The sequence below is a fragment of the Aethalodelphis obliquidens genome, unplaced genomic scaffold (assembly GCF_003676395.1).
Source record: "Aethalodelphis obliquidens isolate GAN/ISIS:26980383/991018 unplaced genomic scaffold, ASM367639v1 scaffold55, whole genome shotgun sequence".
Lineage (NCBI taxonomy): Eukaryota > Metazoa > Chordata > Mammalia > Artiodactyla > Delphinidae > Aethalodelphis > Aethalodelphis obliquidens.
In genome coordinates, this window is record NW_020837999.1 from 6,942,634 (window position 1) to 6,959,037 (window position 16,404).

The window sequence follows — 16,404 nt, forward strand, 5'->3', positions numbered from 1 at the left end:
ACCTTCTCATTTTACTTTTTACCAGAATGTGGAGAGTAAAGGAATGAGAGACCAGCGATTGGACCTTCAGAGAAGAGCAGCAGAAACCAGTGATGATGACCTCATCCCATTTGGAGACCGACCAACAGTATCTCGATTTGGTGCCATTTCTCGAACTTCCAAAACAATATATCAGGGTGCTGGCCCAATGCAGGCTATGGCACCTCAGGGAGCTCCCACAAAATCTATTAACATTTCAGGTAAGAATCTCAGAGGTAAGCTGATTTGGAGTGTTCATAGTCACAACTCCCAGCACCACCTACTCCCCATTTACCGTCAGTGCTTTTCATAACCTTGCAGGGCAGTAGTCTTCAAACTTTTCTGTGGAATTATCCCTGTAGAAAGGTAATTATAACCCAGGGAATTGTAGGGGTACAAACTAAAATTAAATATCTGTATGTGAAGGTAACCTATGTGTTATTTTTAATAGTTTCATTGCTTTTGTTAAAATAATACATCTCATTTTTTTAAAAAATCAAACAAAAGAAAAAATTACAAAGATTGACTTTTTATTGGGGGAAAAACAAACATCAGTACCCCTCCATCTTTCAAGATAACTGTGTACATAATATGCCTACGCCTTTTAGATTATGGCTACCTAAAAAAAAGAATCAAATCTATGAATTGCATCATTCCACTGTAAATTACTCTCTTACAGATTATGGTCCGTATGGAGCCCACAGTGGCTGGGGAGGTTCTCCATATTCACCTCATCAAAACATACCTTCTCAGGGACACTTCAGTGAGAGGTATAAGTCATTCTTTTTACTTTTACAAGCCTTTAAAATTACTCAACTTACTTTGTTTTTCTGGTCATAACATTTTTTTAAAATAAAATTTTAAATTTATTCCATACTTTCTTTCCTACAAAAGGGAGAGAATATCTATGTCAGAAGTGGCCAGTCATGGAAAACCCCTTCCATCTGCTGAGAGGGAACAGCTACGACTAGAATTGCAGCAATTAAACCAACAAATTAGCCAACAGACCCAGCTACGTGGACTAGAGGTACCAGCCTAGAGATATTTTTTCATTCCAGTTTTTGAAGAGTTCTCAAAAAGATTTTAAAAGGAGGAACTTTTGAGGTAAAATGAACATAAAACTTTAAGGTTTGTTTCCTAAGAGTTAGTACAGTTGTCCATTTTTCAAAGAATTTAAGTAATTCGAAGTTCTGAGACAATAGGAAATTTAGAATTTCTATTACGTGAGAATAGAAAACATATTTTATATGTTTTATATATTATACATTATATATTACATATATATATAAGCTCCTTTTATATTTTTATACTGTATAATATTGTAGATAATCTAAAATTTGTAGATTATCTAAAATATTATATAAAATAAAAAATATAAAAGGAGCTTATATTCCTTGATGGCACATTTAAGTTGAAGGTATATAGTATATAGTTTTTTAATCAACAGATGCTTTTAGCTTAAGATTTGTTTTTAATTTCTTATATTTTCTTTAATTTTTAAAAATTTCTCTCACTTCTTTTACTCATCAGCATCTTTAGTAGAAGCTTAGAACTTTGACCTAAAAAATATAGTCTCTGTATAATAATACCACCTTTCATTACTATAGTTCTTTCAGTTTATAAATTACTATCACATATCTTATTTGACCCATACATGTCCCTAACAATTAGATTAGGCAGGTGGTATTGTCCCCCACCCTTTTTGGTTGAAGGATATTAGTTTCACAGAGGTTGAAACATGAACCCAGTTCTTCATACTCCAAATTCAGTGTTCTTTCCACCATGCTACCTGATACTTACGAGAAACAAAATGTCAGAAGGCAAAGAATTCTTAAAGTCCTTTAAGTGCCACATCAGGAAGACTAGGTTTTGTTTATATTATCCTTTGTATTGGAACATAGACTTTGAATATGGAAAGCTAAAGACATTCTAATGATAAATGTATTGCTCCCTTCTAGAGAAAAAGATGCTCTTAGAACGTTTCTTTCTAGATGTATATCTTTCTACAAAGATCTATAATAATAAGTAAGCTATTGCTTTGGAAATAAATTTCTAACTGATTCAATCTTAGACTTTCTTATTAGCAAGACCAGTAGGAGGGATTTGTGTGTGTGTGTGTGTGTGTGTGTGTGTTTGTTTTTGAACATGTGTCTGGCTTGTGCTCTTATGTAAGCAAGAAGGTTTAGAAATAAAAACCTGTATAGTATGCATGTTTGTCTCCTTTTTCCCATTGCTTTATTAACATTAGTCCAAAACTTCTTGCTGATTCCTATTGTAAGAAAAAAGAATGCTGTGTTTATTATGTTCACCTTTAGTTTATTAAGTTGTTGAAGATTTGGACCTTTAACTCCATAAAGCATTATTCCTTACCTTGCTATTTCATGGCTTTTTGTCTTTGTTGAAATTTCTAGACTGATTTTCTGTTCCAAAAGAATTTCAGCACTATTTAACTCACTGTGGTTAAAAGTCCCTGCCATTACTGAGGTATCATGAAAGAAATGATAGAATTTACATCAGAGAAAATTCAATTAAAAAACAAAAGGAAAAAAATAGAAAAGGAAAGAAGCACATTTATAGTTGACTTCTCTTTCCACTAAGAAGATAAAAAGAGCAACTTATACCAAAGATTAAATTACTATTCACTAAGTTTAAATGCCCCATATTTTCCCTTTTGTATTCAAATGGTACTCAGAGAAAGAAGCAGTGCCTTACGTTTGCATCATTTTTATTGCCAATCCATGAGTAGTAAGTTGCTTGGGCGGGTCTGGCTTCGGGCCTGGTCACTCTGTGCGCGGCGTGGCGTGTGTTGAGCTGTGCGCTTGGCTTTTGCACTAGGCTGTCGGTAGCAGGCTGGCGCTGCAGAGGGAGGCGAGCGCCTTGGCAGGCCAATCACAGCCCCCACCGCCGCCGCCGCCCCCACCGAAGTGGCCTGGAGCGCCCTCAAGTGAGCAGCTGAGCTTGGAACTGCACCAGGTGGAAAGGGAAATCGGGAAGAGAACCCGGGAACTGAGCATGGTAAGTGCTATGGTGGGAAAAGAGAGGAAAGCTGAAAGGAAAGCCTCTGTGTAGTTGTGTCGCTGAACTCGTGGTTCTGGAGTTCTAGAATCATCTAGAGCTGTAGAATCATCACCCCAAGGCACTGCACTGAGTGATTAATACTGACAGTGAGTGTCCTGAAGATGGTCTGCCTCCCTGTTTTATCATTCTTCTCCTCATTCTCTTTTGGTTTGAGTGTGTTCTTTGTCTTAGTTTTCTGCATTACAAAAAACTTTCCAGGAAAACAAGGGGGTTATCTGGAAGTTACTAAATTTCTGTTAAGCGTATTGATTAAGGAAGCAGAGGGGATGGTGTTTTTTGCAGTGCCCTCATGTTAAACAAAGATGTATTACCAAATAACATTTCTAGGTTTCACAGCCCTTCTGTTATTGATGACCTGTTTTTTTGTCATGAGTGAGATGCCATCTATATATTATTTCTTGTGGAATTATATCCATAGATATGCTTAGGGTTTGTTTCATAGTGCATGAACACTCATTTCAGTAAATTTTTAGTCTTAGGAGATTGAACCATTCCCTCAGATTGCATGGTAATTGGTTTTTGGTTTTTTTTTTTTGCATAGTTTTCACATTCTTTGTAAGCAAATAGATGGGATATTTCATTTTTCTGTTTTCAATAAGTGTATCATAGATACTTGTTATATTTTGACTTGCTTTTTCTGAGTCATCAGTTTTTCTGTGAGATTTTTCCATGTTAACTTGAGGCATTTGTCCCCTTGCTATCCAGCTTGGATAGTGAGCAAGTGGGCCGTACTCCATTATGTTTTTGTGTATCTCTCTCTCTCTCTCTCTCTCTCTCTCTCTCTCTCTCTCTCTCTCTCTTTGGCTGCATTGGGTTTTCGTTGCTGTGTGCGCAGGCTTTCTCTAGTTGCTTCACGCAGGGGCTACTCTTCGTTGCTGCGCAGGCTTCTCATTGTGGTAGCTTCTCTTGTTGTGGAGCATGGGCTCTAGGTGCACAGGCTTCAATAGTTGCAGCACATGGGCTCGGTAGTGCGGCACGCGGGCCCTAGAGCACACAGGCTTCAGTAGTTGCGGTGCATGGGCTCAGTAGTTGCAGTGCATGGGCTCTTCGGGCACGCAGGCTCAGTAGTTGTGGCGCACTGGCTTAGTGGCTCTGCGGCATGTGAGATCTTCCTGGACCAGGGATTGAACCCGTGTCCCCTGCATTGGCAGGCAGATTCTTAACCACTGTGCCACCAGGGAAGTCCCTATGTATCTCTTTTAATCTGCCTGTTTCTTTGGTCATTTTACAGAACTAAATATGATTTCTGGTCATCATTTTGTATTATCTATATCTGTTCTCTCTTCCATTAGCACCATTAAATAAAAGATAATTGAATTTATTTCCTTTTCTTTCAAAGGAGAACCAGTGTTCTCTGGATATGAAAAGCAAATTGAATACAAGTAAGCAAGCAGAAAATGGACAACCAGAACCACAAAATAAGGTTCCAGCTGAGGACCTTACATTGACATTCAGGTAAAGAAAGGGACATTTTCATAGTCTTATACAGTCATGACAGAAGTACCCTCATACATATAATTTGATTTTTTTTTTTTTTTTTTTTTTTGCGGTACGCGGGCCTCTCACCGCTGCGGCCCCTCCCGTCACGGAGCACAGGCTCCGGACGCGCAGGCCCAGCGGCCATGGCCCACGGGCCCAGCCGCTCCGCGGCATGTGGGATCCTCCCGGACCGGGGCACGAACCCGCGTCCCCTGCATCGGCAGGCGGACCCCCAACCACTGCGCCACCAGGGAAGCCCTATAATTTGATTTTTAAAATATTATTTTGTATACATTGAGAAAAGAATATTTTTGCATGAGTTTAGGAGTTAAAACTTATTTTAGGTCAGACCCAAGGTTGAATTATCTGTTAATACCTAAGAAATAAAATTTTCTGCTTCCATCTCCTTTTTCCCCTTGTTTTTTAATTTATTTAAAACTAGTGTTAACATTTTGATGTATACCCTTCTGGTCTTTTTTTTTTTTCTTCTGGTTTTTTTTTTTTTGTTTTTTTGTTTTTTTGTTTTTGCAGTACACGGGCCTCTCACTTCTGTGGCCTCTCCCGTTGCGGAGCACAGGCTCCGGACGCGCAGGCTCAGTGGCCATGGCTCACGGGCCCAGCCGCTCTGCAGCATGTGGGATCTTCCCGGACCGGGGCACAAACCAGTGTCCCCTGCATCGGCATGCGGACTCTTAACCACTGCGCCACCAGGGAAGCCCTCTTCTGGTTTTTTGAAGTGTGTAGGCATTTAGCCACTCCCACCCACTTATCCGCCCCGCCCCCGCCCATCCTCCTGGTTTTTAATTTGGTCTGTCCCATGTCATCCATTATTCTTCTACAGGTAGAGAAGGATACACATCAGCTATTGTGAACAACCCTGCAATAAACAATATTATAGTTAATTCTTTGTTTGCATATCTTGCATCTTAGAGTATTTTGCAACTTAGGGTATTTTGAGGCTTTTGATGCATAGTCCCAAGTTGCCCTCCTGATGATATACAACAATATCTAATGCCCTGTTGCTTTCAGGCTTAGGTTTTTGGCTGTTTAAATCCATGCGTTATCCTGGGTTTCTTGTACTAGTAAAGCAATTTCTTGTACTAGTAAACCTGCTAAAAGCAGGGGTCAGCACTTTTTCTTAAAGGCCAGATAGTGAATATTTAAAATTATGAGTTTTACTATTTCTGTGAAAACTCTCAGTTCTGCCATTGTAATGTGAAAGCAGCCATAGACAATATGCAAGCAAATGGGCAGGCCATGTTCCAATAAAAATTTGTTTACAAAAACAGGCAGCTAAAAAAAACAAAGTTAAAAAAAAAAAAAAGGCAGCTAGCTAGCCTTAGTTTGCCAACCCCTATGCTAAAATAAAGCGTGGATATAGAGCTGTAAATTAAAGTTTGAATGCCATTCATGTATGCCATTCCATACTGCTAAAAAGAAAGGCCCTGTTGACTTTATTCTACTAAATAATCATTTTTATCTCTCTCCTTTTTTAAAATCCAAACTCTTTTTTTTTTTTAAAAAACGTTAACAGTGATGTGCCGAATGGATCAGCCTTGACACAAGAGAACATCGGCCTCCTATCAAACAAGACCAACTCTCTGAACCTGTCAGAGGACCCTGAGGGAGGAGGGGACAGTAATGACTCCCAGAGATCAGGAGTTACATCCAGTTCTGCTCCCTAAAACATGAGGAGTCCTACTTTTATCTTCTGTTCCTAACCAATTTGTGGGGCGTAGGGGTAGGAGAACAGATAGCTTCTAAACATTTTCTCTGAGAGTGGTCAGAGAAATCCAGGAAAAGCACCGGAGGCAATGTGCACAAACACCACTACTAAAAACAAACCCTGCACATAGTTCACAATAATGCATTTTTTAATTTAAAAGAAAAAGAAAAAGAAAATTAGCAGTATCTGCAAGCAATTCAGATTAAATTTGTTTTTGTTCTGTGAATGAACTTTATTTTAATAACTTTGGACGCCTTGGATCCAGGGCTTTAAAAAAAAGAAGAAGATATTATATATACACTCTGTTTGATTAATTGTATGATCTTAATGAAGTAGGTTTTTCTTGTATTTTGGTATTATTACATACCCAGTGTGTATAATTCCTTACCCCCAATCCTTTCCAACTCTCACAACCCCATAAATTACAACAGACAAAAAGCACTGGCCTTTCTGAGAATTCTGTGGTGCTTGAGAAATAGACAGTAATAGACTAGTTATTAGAAAATGTGCAGCACACCAACTTTCTAAGAGCTGTTATTTAGAAACCATAATCTGCTTTCTCTTTCTGGGTCACTAGCTTCATGTGTAGGTAGGTTTTTCATATGGCATTAAAACTTTTTGTACTTATTGTTCAGGAGGGCTTTATTTCTTGTTTTTGTGTTTATTTCAGCTTTTCAGAGAGATAATTACCAATTAATTTTTGAAGCCCTCATTTCCGATATTATGGATGGACCCCTTTCATTCTCTTAATGTAATCAGAAACCTGAGTCAATTTTAGATTGCTTTAGTAGATTTAAATGGAGATTACTTTCAGGATAAAGTGTAGTTTATTAGCACTGAAAATACATACTTGGTTTATTACCTGTATTGAGGTGATGGTTGGAAATTTAGAGCTGTGCTTTTCCAAATTGAACCTCTGCTGAAATCATAGAATGTTCAAAAACCAGGACAATCAACCATGTTGTAAAACTGCAACACTTGATTTGAACTTAAAATGAACAGAGCCACATTAGTTCAATGGATGTGTTATGTTTTACTCTCAAAAACCAAAAGTATAAAATTCCCGTATACTGGAGCCCTTGGCTTTCAGAGATTGGCAAATACGAACTGCCTGAATCTTAAGGATAGTTCATGAATTAATCAGTTGCAGCTTTTCAGAATCATCAGCACAAGTAGATAGTAAGTACCTAGAAGTCAATTTTTATAGTCTTGGCTTTACAATATTGAAAAGATTCTTCATGAAAATGTTGAAAAGAATAAGGAAGGATTTTTATTACTTAGTTCTGCTGCACATATTCTGATGCCACATGTCTGTACTGAACTAAGACCATATAAAACATGTTTAGTGGGGGTTATTTGATATAGTCACCCACCCTATCCCTGTGTTTGCCTGATTTTCTAAAAATTTCCCTTTCTGGATTATACTACTAAAACAGAAAGCACTGGTTATGTAATAAGTTACTGCATTGCTTTGGTTGGGTAAAAGCAAGAGTTTGTATTTTTCTTGTTTCTTATTTTCTTAACCCTTAACTCCTGCTGAGGTCATAACAACCTCAGTCTAAGCTCTGTGTCCATCATATTGTTAAATGAAACAAATGGGGGGGGTGAGGGTGGGGGGAGGGTAATACAGTCCTGCCATTGCCTACCAGTAGGAGAGTCCAAACAGAACACTCTTTTGAGTAGCAATTATTTAATTTGCCCAGTCAAGGCACCGTGTTTATATACTATTTCACATTGAATTTGATTATGCCCTACAGACCTGGCTGGTCAAGGATTTGATATACACATATTGGCTTGGGATTCGAGCTTTCTTTTTTATTTAAATAAAAATTTATATATATATTATATATATACATATATACATAGCTATATCTGTATATATATTGGGTATGTTTTATGGATTTTTTCGCATGAGCGCAGCTGTTGCGATAAAATGACTGATTGGGAGGTAGAAGCACTGAATGAAGATGAGGCATTTTATCAGTTGATGTCCATATTTTCCTTTTTTTTTTAAAATACACTTGCTTTTTTGCTTTTTTTATTTGTTTTATTTTGCTTAAAACCCTCTTACATTTATTTACTCTTTAAGTACTTACTGTTTTTTTGGGAGAAGGAGAGAAACTTTTATGTCTGACAGAGTCCCGAGATTTTTCATTTCTCTCTATAGCCATAAAAGACAACATTCTTGGCCTCTAACCTTCTGTAGGCAGATTTGGGCAGATGTTATTTCTCCTTTGGACATGTTTAATTCCTAAATTTTAAGAGCAGTTGGTTCAATTTGGAACTCAGAATGATTCTGGTACTGAAAAGGAATTTATGGGTATTGATTTCGTTGAAATTTGGAGTAAAAGTAAAATTCCATTTTGGGTATCTGTTGAAACCCCTAATAACTCAACTTCTGTTGTTCTTGTTCATTTTCTTCAAATATACTCATTCTTCCTTTCACCATTTTGATTTTGTAAGCTAGGCAGAAACAGGGATTAATTTACACAGTATTCCTATTCTGAATAAAACCAGAGAAGCCACTGTTTTGAACTGACGTAAAATACTCTCTTTCTCTTTTTAAGGTATTTTCATGGAGTGAAGATGGGGGGAATCTCAAATTGTAGCCTTAACCCTAGCTGTACCTCTCTAAGGCCTCACACTCTAGAGGAAATCTGAGTGGGTAGAACAACAAGAGAAAGGTATACTGTCCCATTGTGCCTGTAATTTACCTATTTTAAATTGGTTACTCTGCCTTACCTCATAGAAATTCTTACAACTTTCGCAGTGCTCACAAGCAGTTTTAGGAATTCAATAAAACCTCCATTGTTTTTTTCTCTTTCTTTTCCTTTTCTCTGTTGTATACCTTGTGATATGATGAGCTAATAAGGGTTGATGGCCTGTTCAGGCAAAACTGCTTGACTTTCTAACTGCTTTTTTGTTAAAATCTATGAAAAATAATTGACTTTTCTAGCTTTTTAAATTTATTCCTTTAGAGACAGGTAGAAGATGAAACCAGTCAGATAGGAAATACAGTTTTTATGCTTTCTACTTATTCAAATGTTAATTTCTTCTGAAGATGACTGTTTGCTTTTCACTGAATTAAAAGACAAGACTCAGACATCTCAGATGAAAATGAACAATTCTGAGAAGGTTAAGGTAGGAGTAATAAGCATTGTGTTCAGTCTGGATAACAACACCAGAATTTTATTCCAGCTAGGAATATAAAAGTACTTGGACTTTTTCTTTCTTCAGTGAGTCTCTGGAAGAGGGTAGAAGAACCGAGAATAAGATATCTAGACTCAATTTTCTGACTTACATGTAGTTCTTTTGCCTTACTTATAGATATTGTCATAAGTTCAGTAGGTGCCATGACTTGGGTAATTTACAGAGGCTGAAGTGACCAAAGATCCATTCCTTGTTACTTTTCTCATCAAAAGAAAAGTTAGTTATAACATAGGTTTCTAGTAATATTCAAATAATAAGACACTATTTCTAATGCCAGCTACAAAATACTCAACTACTCAGAATGTATAAAAATTTATTTCATACAGCATTAATGTGGTTGATTCCCTTCTCCCATTTTATTTCCCTTCCCTTCTCCTAGTCTTTCCCATGTATTTATTTATTTATATATATTTTTTTGCCTAAAAGACATAAAATTGGTATGATTCTCATTTGCTACCTTGAATATGTAACTCCATCAGACTTTCCATTGGTCTTTAGGGTTGGAGCTCAAAGTTTTTGATTTTCTTTTTTTCTCTGTCCCTTCTGTATCTTGCAAATTCCCCTTGATTTACCCACTGCCCTCCCCAATCTGCAACAGTGACAGTTTGCTGCCTCAAAACAGAGCATTCAAATGAATTCGCTTAGCCAATAACTTCTGTGAAGTTGCCTTTTCTAATGGTGTTATTACTCAGTGATGCACAAATGTGGTATTTGCCCTACTGGTAGGCAAACAAAGGTCTGGTTAGGAACGGTAACCTGCTGTTTTCTTTAAAGGAGAGCCAAAGACTTGTGCTTTACTCTGTTTTGGTTTGGGAGGAAATAGTAGCCATTTCGATTGTGAAACCTCTTAGTAGTTGTGAGTTGATTATACTGTGTAGGGAGATGTATCTAAAGTTAACTGTTAAAGTTAGCTGGCCTTATAAAATGTAAAAGTAATGAAAATTCTTCAGTTTTTCTAAACCATGAATGTCATCTTTTACAGTATTGTGTGTAAGCAGTTCCTCCTCCCTTTTGTTGAGATTATCTTGTCATGATAGCATGTTGTATTTTTGTTATTTTACTTGTGCCTAAAGGACAATCTCCTATCACTATGGTCAAGTAACTATAGTCAGTACATGTTAGATTATATTCAGATTCAGAGAAAAATAGATTCTTTTCATTAAAGAGTACTCGGTTGTTATTGCTTATGTACAAATGGTTATAGATGGAGATCTAACCATCTTTTTCTACTGTTTTTTTTTTTTTTGCTCATTTTAAAGAATTGAGTAAAGGTTTCATGTATAAAATCTATCTGTAAAAAGCACTTGTAATGTCTTATATATCATTAAAAGGAAAGGCTCAGTTACTTTTTAGGGGAAATTAATAACCTGTCTGGAAATTAACTGCAGTGTTTACTTAGATTTTTACCCTGAAAGAGTCCAATTGTGTTTATTTTTTATTGCCGATACATGGTTATAATGTTTGCAAGGTGATCTCTTCCCTGAAAAGTCTGCCTATCCTTTTAGATAAAAATTAGAGTTACTAAACTAAGCAGATTTTACGTTCAACGTTAGGGATTGAACAGGCAAGCAGTCTACTACTGTCATCATTTTACCTGACTGCCCATTTTGCTGGCCCACATTCATACCTTTCTACCTTGGACAGCTATGATTTTTATATTTATTTGTTGTTTCAGCTCAGCTTTATGAAATTTTCCTGCTGAAATTACTTATTGGGAATTACAGGTGGATTGCAGTTAATATTTTTTAAAATTCTTATTTCAACTTTCCTGAGCCACTTAGAAAAAGAAAGTTGTTTTTGTCGAAAGATACTGTTAATTGTAGTAAATGCCAGCTTACCGTTTGGTTCTTAAGATTTTATTTCTTTGACTGCTAAAGGTGTTTTCACTCGCATTAGATTGTAACGCTAGCTATAATGTTAATGAAGAATAGGAAACTGCCACCACCAAGAAGAAGTAACACCTTTTAATAATAAATATGTTCCCAGTGGGTAGATTCTCAATACTGCACTGAACAAAGTGGGTAAAGAGCCCTTTGAAATCCTATTGTGATAAAGGGACTAACCTCACCACTGGAATCCTTGTTTTCAGAGCTTCTGAATTTTCAGCCAAACACTGAACTTCCCCTAAACTTTATTCCTGAGCAGAACATCCCTAGAGTAATAACCATTATTTTCAAAAGAAAATAAGGCACAGTAACCCAAGAGAGAGAACTTAAGCCTCACAACAAATTGTGTCCAAAAATATGTATTTAGAAAAATAAAATCCTGTGGAGTTTGTTATCCTAATGTATGTTGTATACTAGATAAGGTGACTTATTTTCTTGTCTTGAGGTCTCATTATTTCTAGTTGGGTTTTTTTGTGTGTGTTGTTTTGTTTTTAATTTAAACTCTAAGTAGACAGAGCTCACAGGTCTTTGGCATCCATTCTAGGTTGTGCACTCAGAGTCATCTTATAACTGGAAACTGTCAGGTGGGCCCCTACCCCAACTCCAGATGGTGTATGAAAGGGTCAAGAAAAGAATGGAAACAAACTATTGGGTGGATAATTGGTAGCCTTTTTTTTTTAACCTGATTTTTAAAATCACCATTTATTAGTGTAATCTCTCTCCACTGATAGGCTGCCATTCTCACAATAATATCTGAACCACCCTGTAAAATACTCCTCTGATTTCAAAGCATTTAAGCTTTTGCTTATCATGTTTACATCCTCTGTTCAACTAAGACACTGTTCTGAGAGCTACTTTTTCCAGGTGTATTGTTGCCTAAATTTCCTTTATTCCCCCTTTCATCCTTTCTCTTCTTCCCACCTTCTGGGAATGAAAGGAACTTGGGGGAAAAAAGTTTTTCTTTTTTTCTTCTTTTTTTTTTTGTTTTATTCATTGATCCATAGGCTTCATTATCTTACTTGATGATGAATCCGTGAGTTTTTAGAACAACAGAAATGGAAAAAGTGAATCAAGATAATGAACAAAACCTTTCACCCACTTAAAACATTTTCCAGTTGTGAGATTCCTCTTCTTGTGTGTGGTCTCTTCCCCTTGTTACCCTTCTTACCCTTTTTCCCTGACTATGGTCAATTTGGCTCATACCAGTCTCCCCGAGACATTCTGCAGTCATTATCACCTTTTTGGGTGGATTTTATTTTGTTTTATTTTGTTTCTGTTTTTTTAAGTAACTTTTTAACATTGATGCATATTTGCTTGGGATAGAGCTTGTGTAATTTACCAATCGTATTGATTGTATGTGATTGTGCCCTGCGGAGGTATATTTAACAAGTCAAAAATAATCTAGGATAATAAAGGAGCCCATGAGATTTGAGTCAGGTTATAAATGACTTCATGAAATCATTTACAGTTTGAATAGTGAGAATTTATATCTCCTGTTCTTAAATTAGTGCTAGACAAAATACCATTTTTTTTAAGTTTTCTTGCATTCCTATTTTTCTCCCCTTGCCTTTTAGCTCCCTTGTTCTTTCTTGCCTGCCTCCTGTTCAGAAATAAAAATATTGAGCCTTAAAGAGACAGCTCATTTCTAAGTTGCTGAAGTTTGTGAAATTTTACTTTTTCCAAGTGTTTCCAACTTTTCTTTAAAAAGTGAAGACATAATGAGTTGGAATTTCACAAGCTGTGAAATTAGCACTTGGCAAACTGTGAAATCTTATTTGAAGACTTTATCTCCTAGAAGTTCTTTTGGAATAGGAAAAAAGAACCCTGTTTTTGAAATAGACCATTTCCCTCTCTTTTTAAAAATCTGTTTATATTTTGAATTTTTAAACAGACTTCAAAAAAGTGAAGTGGAAGAAAAATAGTAGTAGGAAGATGTTTAGGACAGCAAAATGCTGGGTCTCAATAAGTACATACTCTCCTTGTTGCAGAGTTTTGAGAGGATGAGGGCCATCTTTTTAATTTGTATTATCTGTGTGCATGGTGTCTATATCAAAGATGCCACATTTTGTTAAAATGCTATTCCTTTCTTTATTCTCTTGGAAACTGACTCAGCCTCATGTTGCTCCAAATTAGTGTTTAAGGCTCCCACAAGTTGCAGATAAAAGGACAAGTAGAAGGAGGTGATTCGCCTTTTGGTTTGTAAATATATGCAAGTGTCTACAAGGTCTTTATCTGCTTTCTGTCAGCATTTATATTAAATGATAAATTGATGAGGAGAAACGCGTAGTCTTTTTTTGTAAATGAGCCTGTGCCCTCTTATTCTAACCTTGGGATTGTTTTCTTACACCATTTTTATGGAGTTTGTTTGTTTGTTCATTTTTAGGTGAAAAAAAGAGAAGTAGGTAATATATACAAACACACATACTTGTAGTGTCAAGTTTATACATATCACAGGAATTAGTCCAACACCACAGTTCAGAATACTTCATTTGTTATACAGTGATTGCACATTAGGAGTAAAGGTAATGGTTCTGAAATCCTAGAGTCAGTGTTCAGTGAGACTCCATGGTTAACATTCAAAGTTCTAGTTTTTATGCCTTCTCTTAAAATCAGAACCTTTTTATGCTTAAGCAACATGGCCTTGCTCTGAATACCTTCCTGATGCCAATTTTTTTGTCTTTCCGTTCTTACTCACTTTTCCTAATTGTCCTGAAATCCCCACCAATTAGTCATTCCTGGCATTTAGAGGATTTTCTCTTAGAGACCACTGTAAAATATACCCTATTCAAGAACTCAATGGCATGAAGAAGAAAAAAGGGCAGAAGAGGGGAATATTCTAGATTAAAAGGAACTTTAGAGATACAAAAATCACATGCAACGTGTGGACTTTGGATCCTAATTCCAACAAACCAAACATTCTTTTATATAATATAGTTAGGAGAATTTGACTTAAGTATTGAGTATTAGATAAAACCAAGGAATGACACTTTTGTTCAGTGTGATAATAGCAACATTGTTATATAATAAAATGTCCATGTTTTTAAAAGACAATAACTGACAATGGCTAGAGTTTCCTTTAAAATAACTGAATATTTTTAAAAGAAAAATAATATACATTACCAGTGAACAAACATCACTCCTTGTACCATCAGTTAGCAATTAGTTGTCCGTTAGTACCATATCTGACCTCAAGAGAAGGGGCCACAGTAAGAAAAAGTTCAGAGGGTATGAAGGATGGTAACTATTCCAACCATTCTTGAATGTCATAAAAGCTAGAATGGGAATTCCAGAACCACACTTGCTGTCTTTACCACTTACCTAGGCCTACCCTGCTTACAAGCAACAGGGTACTTTGTGATCCCTTACACTGAGACTCATTGATTAATATGAGTTTGAGGGCTTCCTTGGTGGTGCAGTGGTTAAGAATCCAACTGCCAATGCAGGGGACACAGGTTCGAGCCCTGGTCTGGGAAGATACCACATGCCACAGAGCAACTAACCCCGTGTGCCACAACTACTGAGCCTGCGCTCTAGAGCCCGCAAGCCACAACTACTGAAGCCCCCACACCACAACTACTGAAGCTCGTGCGCCTAGAGCCTGTGCTCCACAACAAAAGAAGCCACCGCAATGAGAAGCCCACGCACCGCAACGAAGAGTAGCACCTGCTCACCACAGCTAGAGAAAGCCCGTGTGCAGCAACAAAGACCCAATGCGGCCAAAAATAAATAAATTTAGTTTTTAAAAAACATGAGTTTGATTTTTTTGTGTATATTAGCATCTCAATCCCAGTAATCAGCTAATCTGCAATGATCAATTTGTAAATCACTCTGCTTTCCAACATTGTGGCTCATTTAGTTAATGGCTGCCACCCTTATTTGGAACACCTAGCACATCAAAAGTAAACTTTCAACTACTCACTGAACACTTAGTACAGTATTTACTAAAGTAATTTACTGAGTACTCCCTATATGGCACAACGCTGTAGGGGACAAAGAGGAAAATACTCTCTACCCTTAAGGATCTCAGACTCCTTACGAACTTGACATGTATACAGTTTAAGGATACATAACATAAATCATCTACAAAGCACTAGACAGAATCACCAAAGGATTATGCAACCACAGCTGTCCTCAAAAGAGAAGAGCAAGGAGCTGTGAGGCTATACACAAGGAAGATTTAGCCTTGCTTGGCTAGCCAGCAAAGGCTTTCTTGAGGAAGTGGCATTGAAGGTAAGAAACAGCTTGGGGGGACTGCACAGGGGCGGGGCAGGAGACTCCTAATCAGAGAAAAAACGATGGGTGAACTCTGCGAAAGAAAAAAGACTCTTATGGAAACGAAGAAGGTCATTGAAGTTAGAGTAGAGAGAGTGAGCTAGTGGCTTTGGATGCAGAGCCAGATCACAAAGTTGCGTTTTATTCTTAAAAGGAGTCCAAGGAAGGGTTGTAAGCAGGGGAATTAAAGGGATCAGGTTTGTGCCTCTTCATTCATGTTCGTTCATTGAGAAGCTTCTGTGTCGGTGCTTCTCAAACCTAACATGAATGCAGTTCACCTGGGGCTCTTGTTAAAGTGCAGTTACTGTTTCAGCGGGTCTGGAGTGGGGCCTGAGATGATCTAACAGGCTCCCAGGTGATACCAGTGCTGTTTGTCAGAAGACCACACTTTCGAATAGTAGGGTTCTTTCTACGTGATAGACAATTTTAGAAGCAGAAGGATCCAGTTTTCTGCCTATCAGACTTAAACCTTTTAGTGAAATGAGTGAGATTGTAAGGCATAATTAGCACTGCTTGGAGACCACTTAAAGGCAAGTGTCTAAGGCTGGGAGAAACAAGGTAATTCAGGGAAGTTTTTGCATTTGAGGAGGGCCAGGTCTTGAAAAGCTTTATGTACCCTTCTGAGTTGTGATTTTATCCTTTAGCAATTAAAAACCAGTATAGATTTTAAGCCCGAGAGTGATGTGATGATTGTGATTTGAAGTGGAATAGGGCCTAAGGCTGAGAGCTCAGTTA

General features: G+C 37.2%; 1 protein-coding gene across 8 annotated transcripts in view; it reads left to right on the forward strand.

Moving 5' to 3' along the window:
• Nucleotides 1–16,404, forward strand: part of RC3H1 (ring finger and CCCH-type domains 1) — a 105,940-nt gene that overhangs the window by 82,166 nt on the left and 7,370 nt on the right. For 5 of the 8 annotated variants that reach the window (XM_027086278.1, XM_027086277.1, XM_027086276.1 and 2 more), the window contains exons 15-18: nt 26–239; nt 698–788; nt 913–1,045; nt 2,854–3,033. In XM_027086278.1, coding sequence (XP_026942079.1) covers nt 26–239; nt 698–788; nt 913–1,045; nt 2,854–3,033 — 618 coding nt within the window. Of the gene's footprint in view, nt 1–25; nt 240–697; nt 789–912; nt 1,046–2,853; nt 3,034–4,435; nt 4,552–6,109; nt 13,678–16,404 lie in introns of those variants that run through there. The other 3 variants (XM_027086273.1, XM_027086280.1, XM_027086274.1) reach the window with 2 other exon arrangements.